The 22,328-nt window shown below is 33.1% G+C and overlaps 1 protein-coding gene across 3 annotated transcripts in view; it reads left to right on the top strand.

Annotated features, from left to right (window-relative positions):
• Positions 1 to 22,328, top strand: part of FBXW7 (F-box and WD repeat domain containing 7, E3 ubiquitin protein ligase) — a 211,284-nt gene that overhangs the window by 170,405 nt on the left and 18,551 nt on the right. The window contains exons 1-3 of one of the 3 annotated variants that reach the window (XM_008572597.1): positions 13,188 to 13,676; positions 16,024 to 16,106; positions 19,102 to 19,237. In XM_008572597.1, the coding sequence (XP_008570819.1) occupies positions 13,416 to 13,676; positions 16,024 to 16,106; positions 19,102 to 19,237 (480 nt within the window). In that variant the 5' untranslated portion in view covers positions 13,188 to 13,415. Of the gene's footprint in view, positions 1 to 13,187; positions 13,677 to 13,765; positions 13,781 to 16,023; positions 16,107 to 19,101; positions 19,238 to 22,328 lie in introns of those variants that run through there. The other 2 variants (XM_008572598.1, XM_008572596.1) reach the window with 2 other exon arrangements.

Below are 22,328 nucleotides of genomic sequence, written 5' to 3' on the forward strand. Positions count from 1 at the left end.
AAAAAAAAAAAAAAAAAAAAAAAAAAAAAAAAAAAAAAAAGATTTCTTGTCAGTAAAATGGAGATACAAAATGCTGTCTGTTAACTTAAGTTGTTCTATTTATTCATAGGTATTAAATGAGATCTGTGGAAAATGCTGTATACATTAACCAGCTTTGTTAAAACTGTGCAAGTATACTTCAAAGAGTTCATGGAAAAATAGAGTTGGAAGATAATATAAATTTTTTCATGAACTTTTTGAAGTACCCTTGTATATCCCTTTTAATAGTGAAAGCTTATATTCTGTTGGACATTTTTAAGGGTACAGGAAGTCCTAAACCATGCAATGACATTTTCATTGCACATCAAACTGTGTATTTCTTTCCAACTTAATTTATACTTGAATTGTAAAACTGATAAATACCTAGAAATAATTTTATCACTTCTCCATGAGGGGAAAAATATATAAATATATGAAATATTATTAGTAATAAATTAATAGAATGACATAATAAATATGTAAATGTATTGTCACCTATATCACCTTTTCTTATTCTGAAAATTGAGTTTTTGAAATTATGTGGAAAATTAATATTTTTCATTTTTTCCCATAGTTTTATTATTGATTAGAGTATGTCTTATGCTGTCAGTTATCTCATATGAATATTACTTATTGATCCCCAACTATGTGCAGGAATTATTTGAGGAGCCTGAGATACAAAAATCGAAATAGAAGTGGTCACTGCCCTCGTGGAACTTACAGTCTAATGGGGGAGTTACACAATCAATGTGCTGTCACTGTGACAAGGTGTTGACTTTAATCACTGTGATCGACAGGTTTAGAATGGGGGAGAGGTAGTTCTGTGAAAGAAATTAGAGATGGCCTATATACAAATGGCTCACATATTTTGTCTCCAACCCAGACCGACCTTCTGAGCTCCAGAGCCAGTGGGAGTATCACATTCTTACCTGAATGTCTCAAGACACCTCAAGATCTTCCCCACCCCTTTCCTCCAGAAAATAAAAACAAAAAACTGATCCTTGTTCATTGTCCTGTCATCTTCCATCCAGTTGCACAAGTAAGAAACATGGTGTCATCTTTGATACTTTCCTCTCCTTTGCTTTCTGTGACCAGTCTGTCACCAAATTCTATCAGTTTTATGTCCTAAATATTTCTTAACTGTTCACTCTTATTGTATCTGAATTCTTTTGCCTTATAAGCCACCATTATCTCTTGTCTGGGGGAATAATTTCCTCACAGGGTCTCTCCACATCCACTCTCCCTGACTTCCGTTCTGTTTTCAGCATTCCATTCAGAATGATTTTCAAGAGATATATCTGATTATTTTTTTTCCTTGACCAGCATTCAGCATTAGCTTTGTTCTTATGGTAAAGACCAAAATCTCTTATGAGTTCTTGCATAATCTGGCTCTTGCCTACTTCTCTAGCCTCATCTTGCACCTGCCATACTACCTTTACTCTGTGCCCTCCAGCCATTGGTGGTGGTTCTCTCCCCAACCCAGCTCAGTCATCAGTTTAAAAAGAAGACATCTCTGAATTCCCAGAGTAGGTCAAAACCTTAACATTATACACTCTTGTAACACTCTGTAGCATTTACTACAGTTACTGTTTTGCTGTTTTGTTTCATTATCTTTCTTCCCTACTACATTGTAAACTCCGGCCATGAAACTGAGACTGTACTTAGTTTAGCTTATGTGTAATAGACACCCAAATAAATATTACATCAAATGAATGAGACTGTCTGTAGGAAATTAACCATATAAATTTACATTTGTTGTATTTATGTATTCTAGGCAGAATAAAGATAATTAGAGATAGTTGGGACAATAAACTATAGGATAGAATCATAGAGATGTGCACATATCAACACAGTAAACAGATGTTTACTGCTAGGAAGTGATAACCACACGTAGATCAAATGAACAGCTATTAAAGATGGACTCACTCTCAGAAAAGGGTCTTATGAGATGAAATTAAGAAACAGGGTCAAAGGGATAACCACGTATTGAAAAGTATGTTCATGTGTATTCAGATGGAGGAACCTGTGAATGTGTATATGTGCTACTTGGTTAATAAGTCAAGTATTTTTAAGCTGTGTACTAAGCTAAAAAATGTGAAATCAGGTAGAAGTCATGGTCCCCTACCAAGCGTATTTGGGTTGGGGTAATCGAAGAGCATTTGAAGCAGGTTCTTCAGTAAGTGTTATGATATATAACTTCTGCCAGTTTTCCATAGGGTTCAGATCATTTTGATAAGGATTTAAAAATCTAGTAGCTCCTTCGAAAGAACATTCCAGTGGAGATCATTTGGTGTATTCTCTTCTCAACTCTCTTTCGTTATTTCATGTTTTATGGAAGTAAAGCATAGGACATGAAGAAGTGAGCGTAGGTCATAGAAGTTCTGGGCGGAGCGGGGGGGGGGGCGGAAGCAAACCCTTTTTGCTGTGTGTTCTGTGTTCGGCTTTCTACTACGGTGCCCACTGATGACTGCTTAGCCTCAAATATAATGTCACAGATCATGGGAGCAATTCCTCACCAAGAAGGCATTGGCAATAGTGTATTAACTCTTTGTCAAGCTGCTGTTGGTAAATTCCCAGAAGTAAAGTGTGTCAGAGTACATAATTAGCTGCCTAGTTTGTCTCTTCTTTCTCTGTGTCTTTAGTGGATTTATTACAGATTTCATCCACATATCTCATGTTCGCATACTGAAATAGCTCAGAATACGTCCTAGAGATTTTTAAACTGCCAATATTTCTTGCCTTGTAGATAGAGAGCCCTGTTTCATTTTCTATAAAATGGAGGCCAAGATCTGGCTGTGTTCAGATCCCAGCTTCCTTACTTAATAGCCGTGTGACTTTGGGGAAGTTACTTAAACTCTGTGCTTCTTTCCTCATCTGTCAGATAGGGATAACAATAGTACCTTCTTCATAAGGTTGTTACACAGTTTCAATGAGTTAATAGAAGTAAAGCACCTAGAAGAGTACTTGGCATATAGTAAGTTCTCTTCTTTGTATACTTTTTTTTTTTTTTAAGAGAACATCTTCGTTACACAGTTTCAATGAGTTAATAGAAGTAAAGCACCTAGAAGAGTACTTGGCATATAGTAAGTTCTCTTCTTTGTATACTTTTTTTTTTTTTTTCAAGAGAACATCTTCTTAAAAAAAGAGTTGCTTATTCAGACTTAAAGTTTATGGCATCTTTGATAATGGGCACCGAAGGAGCACTCAAGACAGTTTAAAATCTAGTGTTTATTTTTCCTTTATACTTTTGGTTTTAAATATTGCTGTGTGCATTTCCTGAAAATATTTATCTCTTCCTCTTTCTAGCTTCTATGTATCGTCATATAAGTTGAGCAATTTTCCCTTATCAATTACATTTATTTGTCTTTTTTTTTTTTTTTTCCTTTTTTGTCTTTTTTTACTGACTGGTAACGGGGTCGCGACCCTCAGTGTTGCACCTGTACCGGGGACCAGCAACGGGATTGCAACCCTCGGTGTTGCACCCGCACCGCGCTCACCCAGTGAGCGGGAACCGGTCTCCACATGGGATCCGAACCCTCGGCAGGAGCGCCGCCGCGCTCTCAAGCAGTGCACTCTCCAGTGTGCCACCGGGTCAGCCCTATTTGTCATTTTTTATTGACTTGTCTGTTCTTTCCCCTGAACTGAAAATCTTCCAGGATATAGAGTACCTCTTGCTCAATTTTGCATCTTTTTTGCTTAGTACCTGGCTTTCAGTAACCCTCACTAAATATTTCTCAAATGTGATAGATCTAGATCCAAAAAAATAACATTTGCATCACTGCTTAGATTTTTTTTTTTTTTTATCCTTTTGCTTCATTGTTTAGAAAATAGAGAACCATTAGGTGACTCAGAGGATTCATTTGGATGATACTGATAATATTATAAAGGAATTTGGGGTTAGAGGTTTCCCATAAATTATTCTCACAGTAATTACCTTTTTCTGTGCTACCTGTGTATATAAGCAAATACAGTGAATTTCACAGTTACTCTTTGAAATGAATGGATTGGTGGGAGGTAAATTAGATCTTGGTCTGACAAAATCTGTTTATTTAAATTGTTTACTTAAAGCCAAATGAGTAAATATATCTTAGAAAATACCATTTAATTTTAATCTTTACTCCTTACTGTCTACATTGTGATCATGATGATTAACAAGTCTTCATTTATCATCTCTTGGAAAATATTCTGAGATCTTAATATGTTATTTTGTCTCTTGATAGAATAACTTTACCAGAAAGGCTTAAAAGGAAGAAGGGAACGTGTGTGTGCGCGCGCGCGTGTATCTTAAGGGCTAATGAAATATTACAGTTTTAAAATTATACTAAAGTTTAACATCTTTTTGATAGCTTTGAATTTATATTCTTTGGGATAGGTTTAAACTATTCTTCACAGGATTTTTTCATGTTGTAGAATTTAGAATATACATTGACTCATCAACTTAAATTTAAAAAATTTTAAGATTTTGTTTTTAAAGTATTCTCAAATCACCACGTAGCAGTTCTCAACAGACCAGATGTATGCACTTGTTCAGATCCTGAGCAGCTCTTAAGTTGTAATGCATATTTGTTTAGTAGTCATAATTCTGTCATTACATACCATGCCTTCATACAACTGGTGAGAAACTCATGATATCCATCCTACATAAAAAAAACTTTTAAAGTCATGTATCAAGTGTAACAACTTTCAAAATTAATTTTTAAACATTTGGAGGCCTAAAGTATTTACAGATAAATATTTTTAAAATTATGTGCAATTTTTTTTATTTTAATAAATTGAATTTGTAAATAAAATATTTCTGTTACAATAATTTTATGACGATATCAAAGTGCTCCTAACCGTCAGTTTTACAGTTTCCTGTAAATAAAAGACGACTAGACAGCAGATACCTCTTCAAATAACATTATTTTGAAAATATTTTCATGACAGGCAAAATTATGTCAGATCACATTCATGATCCACCTATTTCCAGCAATATTTCTTTGTACTCAAATGCTATTTACTGAATCTTCAAAGTCTTATGGAATCTCCTGAAAAGGTAGGGGATCATGTAAACATTATGCTGGTCATATAATTCTTGATTTTTTCAAAGCAAAGAATGCAATTTGTTCGATTATATATACAGTAATTGCTTTATAATGTAAATTACATTTCTAAAATGAATATTTAGAATATTCCTTTTTAAATGTAGTTGGGCTATGATTAGTAGGTTCTTCCCTACTCATTTGACAGCTATATCAAACACTTGAATACTTAAAGAGCAAGCAAGCTACACTACAATAAGCAAAAAATTGATTAAAGATTACTATGACGTACACCTTCTAGAGCAAAAGAATCTTGCATTATATTTGTTTCTTACTGGCCTAACACCAACATAGAATAGATACTCAGTAAATGTTTTTGCAGACTTGAGTAAGTTCGAATCCAGAGACTGATTCCTAACTAGAGTTTTGAAAGATTGGTTAAAGTTATCCCTTGTTATTTTGAATTCTTCTGGAAAATTAGTAAGATGTTTGAGATGAAAAGACATACCTGTATTTTTAAATCTACGGTAAGTGTGAATCTGAACTTTATGTGTCTTCCAGCCAAATGTTGGCAATTGAACATAATTATCAAAATCAGTAAGCCAATTAATCAAAGATTATAGAGTTGAAAATGAAAAAGTTTTTTAGAGTAAGCAGATTCTGGATGACTATATGCTGGTGAGGTTATACCTAAGGGTAGGACCAAACTTTGGTTGAAGGCTTTTTCCAACTTTGAGACTCTATTATTATGTTCTTGATACCTTTATGATCACAGAGAAGCAGTTTATAAAGTGTCCTTTCACCTCCAATGACTGAGAGTAAACAGCTCTTTCACCATAGCAGACATTTGCTGAAATGAGGCTGGCAGATATATTGACAACCTATTGAGATCTGAGGTCAATCTCTCTTTTCCTCTAAAAGAGTAAGTTATCAAATGGAAAAATAAAATCAGAACATAGAAAGTGAAAGAGCAAGAAGAGAGAGATACATGGTAGATACTTCTTCAGTCTCATAGAATCGAGTTACTAGATATAAGGAGCTTAGAATGGTGCTTGGCACATGATACACGCTAGTTACGGATTACCTGCTATTCTATTTCTCTTCCTCTTCCCAATTTAGGGGGCTTTTAGGATAGGTGCTGAGTTTGAGAGTTAGTCTTGAGGTGGCAAGTGCTGAGGGAAATGGAAGAGTTGAAAAAAGTTCAAATACTGTCACATATTATTTTCTCTGTATCTCTAATTTCAGCAAGTGTGTGAATTACTTTGTGAGTGGTCTTCAGTTTTATATACATTTTTTAAAATATAAAGACTAATAGGGCAAAGATTATACAAAGAAGTTGTGTTGCGTTAAATTATTCTCATTCTAGAAATTCTCTGTGACTTCACATTTTACTTCCAAAGTCTTGACCATGGCCTGCAAGACCCTACATGATCTGGCCCATGTTTACCTTTCTCACTTCATCTTGTACCAGTCACTTCACTCTAGCCAGACTGACTTTATTCTTGCTGATCCCAGGCTCTACCCTATCATCTGGCTTAAAAGTTGTCTCCTGGGTGATGCCATTCAAAATTAGCCACATTTCTCTACCACCCTAACTACTTACTTCTTTCATAGCACCCTGTTTTAGTATTTTGTTCACTTATTAGTTTATGTATTACGTATCTTTCTCCTCCCACAGAATGTAAGCTGTATGAGAATGGAGAGCTCATCTGCATTGTTCACCACCCTATACCTAGTGCCTAGAGCAGTTGTTAGCATATCATAGGTGCATGCGAGGAATACTTGTTTATTGACAGGTAAGAGAAAAGAGGGAAAAATCTCTTATTAAGCCACTTAGATGAGCACTGTTAGCATTTTTATATACTAGCCTTTTCTCTATGCCTCCCCACACATACACTTTAAATGTATGCATTTTTTCAAAAAAGACCATACTTTGTCTTGTGTTATTGAATGTCATAAACCTTCTAGTTTACAATAGCTCTTCCCCTAGTTCTGTACGTGATGCACAGTTTCTATAGCTTCAAAATGCTCTGTAGTGAAGTCAGTTGCCTAGAAGGAGGCTTTTAGTCTGGGGGCTGTATGATGGAGGTGTGGAATAGGAAGGGTGGAGTTAGAACAAGATGGAAATGGGAACCATACATTTTTGAATAGCAGAGGACCTTTTGACCACATTAAGAATCAATGAATCATGCACCCACATACTGCCCTGAGTTATGTTTTTTACTTTTTCTTGTTTTTCTAGGAGTATAATTTGATGAATGTTTAAGAAATCTTCCTGTACCATTCCCCCACCCCTTCGATATTCAAGAGTACAGTGTTCTTGTATGTATGATTTCTGATATTGAAACAGAAAGACCCCTTTATTAGTCAGTGTTTGTAACTAAAATAAAAAGTCAGCAGTCTTTACACACACACACACAGTAAATTTCTCCTTGTACAGAAGGACACATAAAGCCTTAAAGTGAAAGGATGAGTCATGGCAGGAAGTACTTTCGAAGAAATCTTTAATAATTAGTTAAAGAGCATTTTAACTCTAATATTAAAAATTTGAATTAGTATATATAAAACCACATAGGTTATCCCTTAAGGAATCTTATAAGGCCAGTGACTACTAGATGTCTTATAGATGTTGTTTATTTTACAGATTAATAATAGTGGTATTTCCATATACAATCAGCCCTTTTATGTCTGTGGGTTTTGCATCCATGGATTCAACCAACAGCATTGGAAATGCTTGAAAAAAAATTGCGTCTGTACCAAACATGTACAGACTTTTTTTTCTTGTCATTATTTCCTAAACAATACAGTATAACAACTGTTTGTGTAGTATTTACATAGTATTAGGTAGGTATTATAAATACCTTCAGATGATTTAAAGCATACAGGAGGATGGGCATACGTTTTATGCAAAAACTACATCATTTTATATCAGGGATTTGAGCATCTGCAGATTTTGGTATCCAAGGGAGGTTTTGGAACCAATCCCCCTCAGATACCGAGGGCCGACTGTTTATCTCAGATCCGCAGATGATAATTTCCTTCCTCCCCCTCAACGCCTATCAGATTTCCATCTTTTAAACTCAGAAACAAGACCATGTATTATAAAATCTTGTTAGACTACCTAAATTATTTCTCCATTTTCTGACTTATTCCACCCAATTTGGCAATTGATATGCAGTCCAGTATTATTCTGTTAGTTTCTTGTCTTGCTAGCTGATTTTAAGTATCTTGGGAGAGGAAGGTTATTGTAATAATTTTGTTTGTCCTTGGTAGCATTTTGTAGATATTGGGATATAGCAGATGGTTATTTCTTAATTGATTTTTTTTTAAACCTAAATTTTTCTCACAGTTTCACCTTTCTTTCCATCACTATGCTTTTGCGTCAGATTTTCCACATGTAGTGGAAGCATAGTTATATGGACCTAAATAATCATTCCATTAACCGAATAATTGAGATTTAGTTGTAGTTTGCATACATAATTGTTATTTGCAAAATGTAACACTTTTTTCCTTCTTTAGCAGTGTCTGGTTTTTTTTTTAGCTCAACTTGAGCCACCACATATCTAATGGAGATCAGTTAAGAAGTATTGAACTTGGGAACCAGGCACTAAGGTTCTAAATATAGCTAGCTATATAACCTTGAGCAAAACACTTAATTCTCTACCTCGACTTTCTCAGTCCTCACAATCCAATCACCTCTCAAAGGCCACACCTTTTAAATACCATAATTGGATTTCCCACCCTTTTAACACTGTTATAATGGAGATCAAGTTTCCAATACATGAACTTTTGGGGGACATATTTGACCCATAGCAGATGATAATTTCAAGCTAAATCTAGCTCACCTCGTTTCATTTTATATGTTCTCAAAAATTTTTTAGAACTGAGTCAGATGTGTGCGTTTATTGCCCTGTTCTCTGTCTTAATTCACCATAAATTCAGTGGAAGAAGAAAAAAGTCTTAACTGTACACTGTCCTGTGCCTGACACATAGTAGGTACTAAATAAATGCTTAATGACTGAATAAATGTGGGAAATAGCTTATTGATCAATACTGCCATCTACTTGCATTTATTGAAAATGTACATACCGGGCATACATGCTATTTTAATTGATAATACCTGTAATAGAACAGGTTTACTAATTTGCCAATTTTAATTATGAACCTTTTAATAAGAACTCACATCCCATAAAGTTAATGACCCTGGGTTAGTGAAGTTTCAGAAAGTTTGTTTCAGCCTCAACATGCTTGGCATTCCTTTCTTTAATGTTGAAATTTTGAACTATCTCTAATCTAAATTCTTTGCTCAGGGCAAGACAGCTAACTGTGGTAGGTGGTTTCCTGCTACTTTCCAGAGTAAAAAATGTTGTCATGATAATAGTAAAATCACAGACAAAGGAATATAAACACATTCTCCTACTGTAAAATGGAAGTGTATTTTTAAGTCTTAGTAGCAAGGTAATGAAAAGACCAATGGTATTCATAGTATTATAAACTAATTATAATAAAATAAACTTTTTAGTACTAAGTATAATATATATTTATACTTTAGGAAAATAATGCTGTGGTTGCTACTATTTGCTCGTATGGCTAATTATTCAAAAATATTTGTTATGTATTTTTCTGGGCTCCGTAGAAATAAAGTTGAGTAAGATGTGAAGCCTCAAGGAGTAGATAGTAGAGGAGGAGAACGTATAAAAATAATGACAACGAACTGTGATGAGTGCAATTATAGAACTATATGTAAGAATGAAATAATGAACTCCGAGAGTCCAGGTAAGGAAAAGCACTATGTTAATTTTCCTTCCTTTGTCTCGGTGCTATGTATAAAGATACATACTTCTCTGAAGATATGTGATTTACTGAAGGCTGTTTATATATTTTCTCACTATTTATATGTAGCTTATTTTTTGTTTGTGTTCATAACCTCAACTTGCCCTTCTTACGAATTTAGTCATCCCAACCGTTTGCTCAGAAAGAGTCGTTTCTCTCGTAGTAGCTCACAGGTTGATCATTCTACTGCCATTATTCCCCAGAGGCTTATACTCTGGGGCAGTACATCATATCTTTGTGCTGTTTTTTCCTCAAGTTACTACTATCATCCATTCTTCTTATACACCTAGCTCAATGGAGTTATGATGAGATGAGCATTGGGTCTAAGTTAGCAGATGTACTGTATTCTGGGACCCCACTGTTGGTCATTCCCCTTGCTAGTGAATTTTTTTTTTTTTTCTAAAGATGACCACCGGTAAAGGGATCTTAACCCTTGACTTGGTGTTGTCTGCACCACACTCAGCCAGTGAGCAAACCAGCCATCCCTATATAGGATCCGAACCCATGGCCTTGGTGTTATCAGCACCACACTCTCCCGAGTGAGCCACGGGCTGGCCCGCTAGTGAATTTTTAATAATGGTTATTGTTTGTCAGTCAACAAAAGAAATAACTTTTTACAGAATGGGAAAAATTATTATTTAGCTGAAATTACATGAAAATTTAGTTTATTGTAATGAAAATATATTTAATACATTGAGATTTCTTAAAATTTGGATAAGTATTTTATTAATGGTTGACTAGCTAACCTTCTTTTCAGTGAATTTACTGTCTAACGTTCTTGCATAAGACATAAAATTGTTCTTTTTTTAATACACTTATTTAACAGAGATTATGGACTGATCTAAGGTTTTAAATCAATGTAGATTATATAGATACAAACACATAGTCTTTATTATATTCATTCATACTACTAAATACTTAAATCCGAATAATGTCTATATTTTAGACAAAACTACCAGAAATAGGAATGCGAGAATGATTTCATTTGCTTTGTTCATATATAGATTATGATGACAGTAATGTAGTAGATCACAATTTTCATTGATAGTGCCTCACAGAGTGTTGAAAATTATTTTTATTCTATTAATTTGAAATCCAGTTAGAGGCTCGATTGACTAGTTTTGCTTGACAAATTCTTTTTTCACAGTTCAAATTAACATTATAAAGAAGACATTAGGGAGAATTGTTTAAATACTTGGAAAAATACAGTCTTCATTAATACTTATAAATGTATACATTTCTCTCTTAAAGAATAAACAAATAAATAAAAATCATTCCCACTTGGTGGTGATTCCCAACTGATAGATGGGCTGATAAGGTGGTAGAATGACTTTTCAATGTATACTTTTTTGTATATCATTTTGATTTTTGAACCATGTAAATATTTTACCTATTCAGAAATAAAACATGAATACCTACATATAAACAAATATTTGTGGGGAAAAGATTTTCTTGTAACTTCATAGCTATAAGTAGGCACCATACAACCAAAAGAGCATTCCTTTTAATATACGAAATCAAGACATATTTTCTTCCTTAAACACACTAGGTTTTGAGACAGTGTTTCCGGCTCTTTAGTTAAAGTTGGTGTCTATTGTAACTGAGTAGATTTGATTTGAACAGGTTAGTTCAGCTGGAGATAGGACATGAGTTCAGTTGAAGTCAAAGTATATACTGTTACGTTACAGGTATTCCACTTGTCCTGTGACAAGCTAGTTACCATTGACAAATTCTAGAGGAAATTTCAGGTGCTCATTTTACAATTATTTTCTTCAGATAGTCCAGAACAGGAAAATCACCTGTGTGTGTTTGTTTGTTTTTTTCCTTAAGTCATGAGTGCTCCAAAGCCTCTAAAAAAAAGGATTTATAGGTCCATTCCTAACAATTAGGTTTTTTTTTTTTTTTTTTTTTGCTGAGAGTAAGAGATTTCAATTTAAAAAGAATTTCTCTTTGAAGTGAGCTAATTGATTATGTAGAAAACTAACTTCTGCTGGGTACACGTACATATTGTTTCTGAGGGTAAGAATGAATTGAAGAGCCAGGTAGGAGACTTTTTAAAAGATAATAGACAATATATAATTTCTAGGAGAAGTCCCAAGATGTACATCTTTATAAATTTTTATATTATTTTTATTTATATTTTCAAGTAAAAAGGCAGTACATTGACTTAATGTCTTAGTTATAAGGGTAAAAATTTTTATTTTTTAAATTATGGTGCTACTTTTACAATAGTTGGAGTTATTTTATAAAGAAAATAATTTACTGCTGTAGTAGAGAGTATTAAAATATAATAAGTCCAAATAGTATTTCTTTTTTTCTGGAGAAACTTTCTAAGTACTTTAAATAACTATAGGCACATAGTTTACTTGTAATAAAGAGCATTAATGGGGAGGGTAGGAGTTAATTAACTAGACCCATAATAATGGGCCTTTCTAGTCCAAGGAATCTTATAATTGCCTCCCAAGCTAGTTGGATAATTGCAAGATGGAATATCTAGATTTGTGTAGTAGTCATTCTGAGAAAATTGTTGCCTTCAGGTAAGCTTTGGTACTTTTATTATTATGTAAAATGCCTTTTTAATGATAAGCAACATACGTTGTCAAAATGATTTTGGAGGTAGAAGTCCAGTGCCTCCTGTTTACTCAATATTAAATTAACAAATGAGGATAAGAATCTCCAATGAGCACAGCATTTGCTCTCTTTGGACAAAATAGCCTTTCAGCCAAACTATATTCCTAGGTAGTACTAGTTTCTTAATCTTAATAAGATATTGTCATGATTACTAAGGATTGCTAAAGTGTGTAGTAATTTTTTGAAAACTGCTCTGTTTTAAAAGAATGAAATGGGAAAGCATGGGGAATATTTTTATAAAATCTTAATATAAAAATATGAAGCTCGAAGTATAATTTATATTACATAATTTCTGCAAATGCTATATGCTCTAAACCAGTTTACTTTATCGTTCGTCTTCCCAATGAATATTTAGTTTTTCCCTTTGGGATTGCCTTTTTGTACTTTCCAAGCTACTTGAAAAATCTGATCAGTCTGTGCAAGGACTACAGTAATATGACAGTTAGTGAAAATAGCCTGCTTTGCCTCTGTTGTAGGGGATTATATGAAAATATATCCCATTTTCAAAATGTTTCTAAAAGGACTTATTTGTGGAAATGTTGCCTGCTATTTAAAACTCTTCAAAAATGCAGGTCTTACAAAATAAAAAATAATCTCCTGGAAGTTTGAAAGGGGGTGGGGGCTGTCATGTGGGGGCGGTCTCATTTGCTGCCCACATCCTCCCTCTGTTCAGTGCGTTGTGTGCTTACGGGTTCCCTGGAGCGGATCACCATATAATTGATGTGCAGTCTGCATTGCTGAATCCTGGACTGCACCATTCTGTGTTCAAGGGAAGATGTAATCTGATCCCTCTGCTGCTGAGGGAGGAATCTGTTCAGTCAAGGCTTTGACAGGGCACAGTCTCCTCCAATAATCTTCTCGGTTCTCTCTCATTATTCCCTGGAGTTCTCCTCAGTCAAGCTGCATGTATGTATGTGTGTCCCGAGAAGCGGTTTGATACTGAGCTGCATTTGCCTTTACTGTGGAGTTTTGTTGCCGGTTCTGCTCCCTAATCTTCCTTTTCTGACGTGCCTGAGCATGTCCACATTAGAATCTGTGACATACCTACCTGAAAAAGGTTTATATTGTCAGAGACTGCCAAGCAGCCGGACACACGGGGGCACAGAATCACTGAAGGGGAAAAATACAGAAAATATGGGTTTCTACGGCACATTAAAAATGATTTTTTACAAAGTAAGTAATCTGTTTTTTTCCTGTGCTGTATGATTGTGTGTGTGTGCCTGCCTGAGAAGGAAAATCTGTATCATCAGAGATGGCTGCAGTATCCTCTAATTTTGGTGAGTGGCTGAATGTCTGGTATTCTATTATATATCATGATTATAAGCAAATAATGGAAAGACAGCGTGAGCTAGAAAAAGCTTTAAATTTAAAATAAAACGTATATTTTAATCTGAGAATTTTTCAGATTATATTCAGACTTTAGAAATGTGGCTCTGTTAAATGCTGACCTGGAAATACTCTATCCTTAGTTGGATTTTAGTAAACCTTTTACCTTCATTTTTTCTATACGTTACATATTTTTTTCCTTTTTTCATTAGTTGACAAAGTGTAGAATTGCTAGACTGGGATTTATTTTTTAAAGGATCATATTTACTTTCTGTGCCCCTCAAATAAATTGCAGAATTAATTTTTGGTTGTAAAGTCAGTATTTTCTAAACAGTACAATATTTAAAAGACTTCTATAGTCATGCAGAAGGTGCTTTATTTTACAAAATATTTTTAAAATAGCATCCTTTCTCAGTGTTTTTCCTGATGTACATTTTGGGTATTTTTATTCATTGAAGAATTTCTAAGATGGAAATAAAGTTTGCTTTTAGTGGCAAATGGCATTTGCACCAATGTGTTTACAAGATATCCTGGGAAGTTCTGAAAGCCAGTATTGCAAACTTAATTAGAATGAATATCAAAGTTTCTCATAATAATTATGAAAATAAGAATCTGTGGAAGTTATCAGAAAACTAGGTTTTAAGGTAAACAGTACTGACTGACTTTCCTGATGGATTCATTGGCGTGTGTATGTCTATAAATTATATACATGGAAACACGTGGCTACCTATACATTATAGCTTTTATATTTATGTTTACTTTTTAATAAAATTTTTTAGAGAAAGAAAATAGTGGTTTTTGAGAGGAATCACTTTAAAACAATGTAATGAGTACAGAAACTTCTGAAGGGAAGAAACCAGACCAATTCCATTGCTTTCCAGTAGGTATTTCATCAACTAAGGTATAAATTGTAGATAAGCTTGTTTTACCCTCACCTCTACCCCCTAATATTATCCCTGTATTTTAGAAGAGTTTCTTCATGGTGATAAAAACATAGTCTTTATTACTCAGTGTGGTTCAGAAAGATTTTTAGAGTTTCTTTGGTTCTCTTTAGTATTAATATTGTATCATGCTGTGTTATGATATTCCCATGTGAGGCAATAGATAGGAAAATAAGGCTAGTGTAAAGGAAGGGTTTTTACTTTATAAAAATTAGGATAGCTTTCTTTCACTCTGGTATACCCCCCCACCCTATAACTTTCAGTAATACAGTAACTAATTAGTGGACGCAAATCAGAAAGGGGTTGTGGAAATGGACCACGTTGAATCTTCTCAGATCTTTTTCTAGTTTAAGATATACGTGTAGTCAGATGACCTTACTTATAGTGAAATATGAAAATATTTCAATATTGATGTCGACAAAACACAATTCTGAATATATTTATAATATAATGTGGCATATGAAACATCTTAAAAATGTGGATGTTGGATATATATATATATAAAGAGGCATTAGTCATTCTCTTAAAATCGTTTTGTTGCTGTTAAGTTAGAATATTTTGTCCTGAGTATCTTTCAGTAGGGCTATATTCTGTGTATATATTAATTGATGACTTTATCCCCAGCTTTATTATACCACCTCCAGATTTCTCTCTTAGTGTGGATTTACTTTTTTTTTTTACTGTCCTTATTGCCCTATGAATTGCTTTATACCTTATTGTAAGAACTACTCAAGATCATTTTATTTACATTGCTATCTTTACCTTTTGTAATGATGTTGGTGTTTAAAATTCAGTTAGTTATGTTCTTATTTCTGATATTGAAATTTAAAATTTTATCTTTCTTAAAACATGTTTTTAAAGAAAAATGAAGATTAGTGAGGAAGGCATGTTAAATATGGTTCTTTTCTGTGTAGATTAACATGAGCTTTTTCCCTGTGTTGTTTATTAAACTGGAAAGCATGAAAGATATATTATTCTCAAGAAATGTGTATATGATTAATATCAGTTTTTAAATCACTATACACTGTTCTTCTAAATATTAGGAAGAGAAATTCACCTTTCCAGAACGTTAAGAGTAAAACAAAGTAGAACAAATAGAAGAAACTATGAAACATTTGTTTTCTGTATTTATTAACTGCCTAGTGTAGACATGTGAAAATTTGAAGCTTTTTAAATATTGCCAGTGTGAACTCAAGATTTGATAGTTGGATAGATATTTTTTGTAAAACAAAATTATTTGTTTTACCTTATAGATGAAAAGAAAGTTGGACCATGGTTCAGAGGTACGCTCTTTTTCTTTGGGAAAGAAACCATGCAAAGTCTCAGAATATACAAGGTAATATTAAATATAATAGTTGATTCTCTAATGATTCTCATGTTTTTTAAAGAGTTGGTGATTCTAAAAGGATTTCTTTCAGTTTATTCTCATAGAATAATAACAGTAGTAGTACTCTTTGACTGTTCAGCACAGTTTGAGATTATTGAAAATTGGTAAATACATCATTTTAAGTAAGGAGAAAAGAAGGACTACTACTGTAGTTTGTGTTTTGGTACTAATACATCGAAGTGAGACACAAGCAGAAGTTCTTGTGAACAAAATTTTAAAATCACAATTTTTAGGGAATACTAAAAAGTAAACTGTAAAATATGAATATTAGTAAATGTATCTTGTTACTATAGCAACAGCTGTTCTAGGGTAGATGCTCATATGTGTAAAATTGAAGATATGTTTATTACCAGTGAAATAACCTTCGTAATTACTAACTAAATCTTATTTCATGAAATTAATGTGTTAGAAATGCCCTTTTATTGGCTTGGTAGGTCTTATATATTTAACACATACATTTCTACACCAATAGAATAGTTTCCATAACAACTAAACACAATTGTAGTCTTGTTTCCTGCTTCAGTCCATCATTTTTGGATTTTGCATCAGTATAAAACTTTTCCCACTCTCACGCTAATTAGTCTAACTTAAGCACAATATCTATTACTGAGCCAATTAAAAATGGCTTTGAATGTCACTTGGAATGTGGTATTTTAAAATTTAAATGACAAAAGTATCTTAAGGGCTTTTTTTGATCCTCTTTTTTTGGTATTATTGTCACTTTTGCAAATAACCAATTGAAAGTTAGCAATAGAAACCATAAGAACTTCATGATTATGATTTCTTCTTTTCTGTCAAAATGTTTTGATTTAGAGTTATTTTTATTCTGTAAGATGCAATAAAATTGCTCAGACATGTTTTTTTTGGTTTGTTTTTTGTTTTTGGATTGAACACTGTTACAGATGCATCTCTTTTTTTCAAGGAAAGTTTATTTTTATTCATTGTTGTAGAAAGCATTTCTTTCAAGCTCTTATGAAATTTAGAAATTATAATAATTAGAATAGTTTTACACACACAAAAATGTAGACATGGTACAAAAAAGAAAAATAAAGCTCTCACTCAGTTATTTAGGAATTGCTTTTCTATGTGATTTTTCTCATGTAAACTGTCCCCCTCCCTCTTACTCTTTGCCTTTTAACAATTTTACTGTGTTTTGGCACTTCCACCAGAGGGTGTGGAGTGATAGTGAGACAAGTGAAACTATCCATATCATTTTACATTGTCCTTCTAGCCTTGGTAAAATATTTCTTGGATGAGAAAGTTGAATTTAATGTTAAACTAACTATCAATGTTATTTTTTTAGTGTATAGATTTCAGTCAACCGTATTATTTTGGTCTTCTATTAACATGGCTGATACTAAGACAAAGGTATTTAATTGTTCAGTTATTTTTAAAGCAGCTTAAATTTTTATTGCAGAATTTTTGTTTGCAGAACACATTTTAGTAAAATTTGTCTTTCGTTGCTCACTTTTTTTATATTGAGAAAGCAACAGAAAGGCAAACTTTTTAGCCTTTCAAAATAATTTTACTAAAGCAAAATGAGACCAAATAGTATGTTTATTTCTGTGTCTTTGGAGACTTTGTCAGTTACTAAAGTATCTATTTAATGTTTTGTGATATTTTTGACAGACTTGCTAAAAGATAAAACTGATTTTTCATAATTTTTTCTTAGAAAATTTAATTTATAAGCACATCGTATTTTATTTTAGAGAAAATAAATAGAACTTACCCTCGAATTTGAAAGAAGAAAAGATAGATTTAATTGTTGAATGTTAGAGATTGTCTTAGGGGTACAATGTTAAAAGATTTAAAGCAGATAGATATGAAGATTTTCCTGTAAAATCTGGGGATTGAGGTACATTTTTAGCAAAATAATGAGATATGCTGGATAGAAAAAAATTGGAGGTGTTGTTTCACTAGTAATTTATTAGAGCTTGATAGTCAACTGTTATGATACAATTTTGTATATGTCCTTTGGATTTCAAATACTTTATCATTAGCTCAATGAATTGAGGATTATTTTCCAAATGTAATTTTGTTAACTGAACTTCCTGCTCCTTTTTTTGAATGTCTCTAAAATAGGGATGCTCAGTACTTACCTTGAGTTTAAATAATTTAATTAGATACAGAAATTAGAAAGTAAAGCTTAATATATTAATAATGTAGTTATAACTATATTCTTTCTGGTATTAGGCAATTTTAGTCATCTTACTCCTTAATTTTACTCGTGGCAGAATTGAATTTCAGGTTTGTTTGGTATTTTTTTAACTGTCTCGAAGTTTAAATTATTGTATAGAATCGTTTAGATCTCATTTTATTTAATTTTACATATATCATCATATAATAAATTCTTAATACCTGTTCTGAATAAATACATTTCTAATCAGACTGATTTCTGTTAAATATCTAGACTAAGCTTTATAAATAATAAAAATTTGAGGGAAATAGGTAAATATCGTAAATGATTTTGAAGGCGTCTTGTGCAAACTTAAGGAATAACATCACTAGTGAAATCTCAAACATTTGAACATACTGTCTCTACATCTGAGATTTTTAGAGCATTAGAAAGGTCTCACACCCCTTTTTATGAAGAAAATTTAAGCTTTTATTCAATTATGTCACTGAAGACCAGTCATAGGAGAGGTTGTGAGGACATATTTTAACAATATTTGTACATGTCAACAACTTGCAGTTTTACCACAGAGATTCTGTCATTTGGTTACAATTAGCATTGCCGGGATAATAACAGGTGGTTATGTAGGAGGAAGGAAACTTACTCTAATAATAGCAAAGTAGGTTTTGTGTACCCTTGCTCCCTGGAAATAAGCAAATAAAAGTAATAGTTGGATTGATTTTTAAAATATGCCAGATCATCATTCTTCTTGGAGTCCATTATTCTTAATATATATCTATCTTTGCTTCTGCTCTTGTATTTTTTTTGTAGTACCACTGGGCTTGTACCAGCAACACCAACAACTTTTGGGGACCTACGAGCAGCCAATGGCCAAGGGCAACAACGACGCCGAATTACATCTGTCCAGCCACCTACAGGCCTCCAGGAATGGCTGAAAATGTTTCAGGTGACATGTCTAATCACAGTACTTGAAGTGCTTCGCTTAATTCTTGTAAATAAGGAAGTATTGGGCCGTAAAAAAGAAAGAAGTACTGTTGCATGGTACACCATGGATGAACCTTGAAAACATTATGTTGAGTGAAAGAAGCGAGATACAAAAGGCCACATATTGATTCTGTTAAATGAAATGTCCGGAATATGCAAATCCATAGAAACAGAAAGTAGACTAGTTGTTGCCAGGCAGTGTGGGGAGGGAAGAATTAACTGCTAATGGGTATGGGGTTTCTTTTGGGGATGATGGAAGTGTTCTGGAATTGAATAGTGGTGATGATGGCACAGCAAGGTAGATGTGCTGAGAACCACCCAAGTGTGCACTTTAAAATGATGAGTTTTATGTTATGTAATCTATATCTCAATAAAAATTGTATTAAAAAATAAGGGAGCTCATTTTAATTTTTAAATGTAATAATTAAGAAAGTCCATTACTGATTTTGTGTAAATGCACGTTTGCATTTTTTATTGCTTTTTAAATATTATCTTTTTTTCTTTTCTTCTTTATGTTTGCATTTCTGGGTTGCTGAATATACTCTTGTTTTCTGAACTGCATTGCTTATAAGTTAAGCCTGTAAGAGTACTTTAAGAACTCCGCTAATTAGTCACTGGCAGTAACTTACCTATTACTACTACCCTAGTAGAGTTGATGCAGCTTTTTTTCACCAGTGCCATGCTTGTATATGGCTTGGCATGCTCAAATTCTTATTATTTTATTCGGCTAGTATTTAAATTCTTTTAACATTTATTGGGAAGATTGGTTATGACCAAACCTTAAGAATTTTATAACTTAAGATAGTGATATAAATTGATTTACCTCTTCCCATGAGATAATGCATATAAATCAAGTTTTTAGAAAAATAGCTGATACAGATGAAACACTCGTTTAATTATTCTTTGTAAATAATAAATAATATAAATTATGTAAAGTGAATATATCTGATATTAGCCACCAACTAATGCAAGATGAATATATTTTGCTATCTGTGACTGCTTGAATAGTTAGGTATTTAATGAATGCATAAGAGAATAATGGTTGAAAGAGAAGATACTTTGACTTTATTTGGTATTTCAAATTTTAAGATGTTCCCTTATGTAAATCCTAATATTTAAATTCCTAGGCAGAAACAAAATAAATGTTTCAAATTTTTTCTTTTGTAGCTGGAAAACTCACTTGAAGCAATATTGCTTTTAAATTTGTTTCTCCCCTTCAGATGATTTCAGAAAGACTAGTATAATCTTTTTTTCAATTGTTAGCTGAAAAGTTAGAGCTCTTGTTCTCCACAGGGCTTGGCTTTTCCTCTGGTTGAGACAAAAATGTCTGAAGATATTTTTGGTTGTTACAACTAAAGGGGTCGGGGGCAGGACACTATTGGCATCTAGTGAGTAGAGGCAATGTGAAGGAAAGCCTTCCACAACAAAGAATTACCCAGCCCAGAATGTTAATAGAGCTAAGGTTAAGAATCTCCGGGTTAGAGAAATGTTGTGAACCACTATAGTTACAAAGAATTTTTTAAAAGTTTTCACAGTCATTTGTTGATTAAACTTACCTTTTCCCCAATAATTATTCCTCTCCCTCCCCTCACCTGAAGTTCTTTTACCTCAGGTTCATGATATTTTTTAAAGTGTTAATTAGTTTTTATTTTGTCCTATGCATACTCTCAGAATTCCAAATTTTTTATTTCATCCTATCCTTTTAAAAAGAAATGTATCTATCATAAGAGGTGAAAACAAAACTCAGGCATTTATACAGTCTCAGAAATACTTCAAAGATTTTTGTTGTCTCTGATTAAGCTAAGGAAATGGGAATATGGGTGTGTGTTGTCATGCTTGCACATGCATATATTGTGAGCAGCACAGCACTTGAGAGTAGTGCAGAGCTGATTTCATATATTTTTATAAGAAAATACCAACATAATTGAAAATTTACTCTATTAGTAGTAGTTTTATCATTATTACAGACAGCCTCCAAAATGCTTATTTTATATGAAAAGGTTTATTTCTTGTCAAAAGGTGGTTCAGAGTCAGAGTAAGATGTATTTTTTTATGTGGTAGGACTCTTTTTTTTCCCCAATATTTTAGAGTACCAAAATATTCTTTGCTAGCCATTTAGGATAATGAAATGTCCAAATGTTACCACATACTGTATTTCATCAAATCTGAGACACTGTTGATTTCAGATGCATTCCAATTTCAGAAATATTGATTGTGAAAAAAAAAAAACAGCAACAGCAAAAACAAAACTTGTTTCTTCGAATCAATGAGGTTCAATAGGAACTTAAAGAATGTGAGGCTAGCTTTTGGTCCCGTAAATGCATTTGATTGCTTTTTCATATGAGAAATAAGTGCAGTGAAGAAAACTTTTTCTTAGTTAACAGGAATAACATGTGGAATTATCTCTGTAGGTGTAGTGCTATAATTTTTTTTTTTTTCCAGATAAGAATTCTGTAGCAAAGAAATCTGTAGCAACAAAGGTCAGACAGACAGGTAGATCAGGATCTTAATCTTTTGAGTTCAATGTGTGTCTCTGACATACCCAGGGCATCATTGTTGCACACTGCTCTTTATTTTCAGGGCTAATGCTAAAGTAACTAGAAATGAATCAGTTGCCTAAAGGCTTATGATGCTTTAATGCCTAACTTGTAGAGAGAGATAATTTCATAGTAAAGTGAGGAGAATCATGAGTTGACCTATGTGGTATAGTTGAGGAATAATTAAACTGGCATGATTTCCATGGAGATGCTGTGGGGACATTTAATGGTGACTTTTCTGTTACATAACAAGCTAAGTGGGAGAGCTTGTCCCTTACTGTTCTGCTATTGCTAAGGCAGGGATACAGCATTGTTTTGGTCCAGTTCCATCTATTCTGACAGAGTACTCTCTACTCAATTTATAAATTGAATTGAAAACAAATGATATACCATTTTGGATAAAAGGTAATTGAAATAGAATGCCACTGCAAAATACAAGTGAAAATTAAAGACAAAAACAAAAACCAGAAATTTTGTACTGTTTGAATTTTTAGTAGCCATTGATTCTACCTCTTG

This window comes from Galeopterus variegatus, unplaced genomic scaffold (genome assembly GCF_000696425.1).
Source record: "Galeopterus variegatus unplaced genomic scaffold, G_variegatus-3.0.2 Scaffold808, whole genome shotgun sequence".
NCBI lineage: Eukaryota > Metazoa > Chordata > Mammalia > Dermoptera > Cynocephalidae > Galeopterus > Galeopterus variegatus.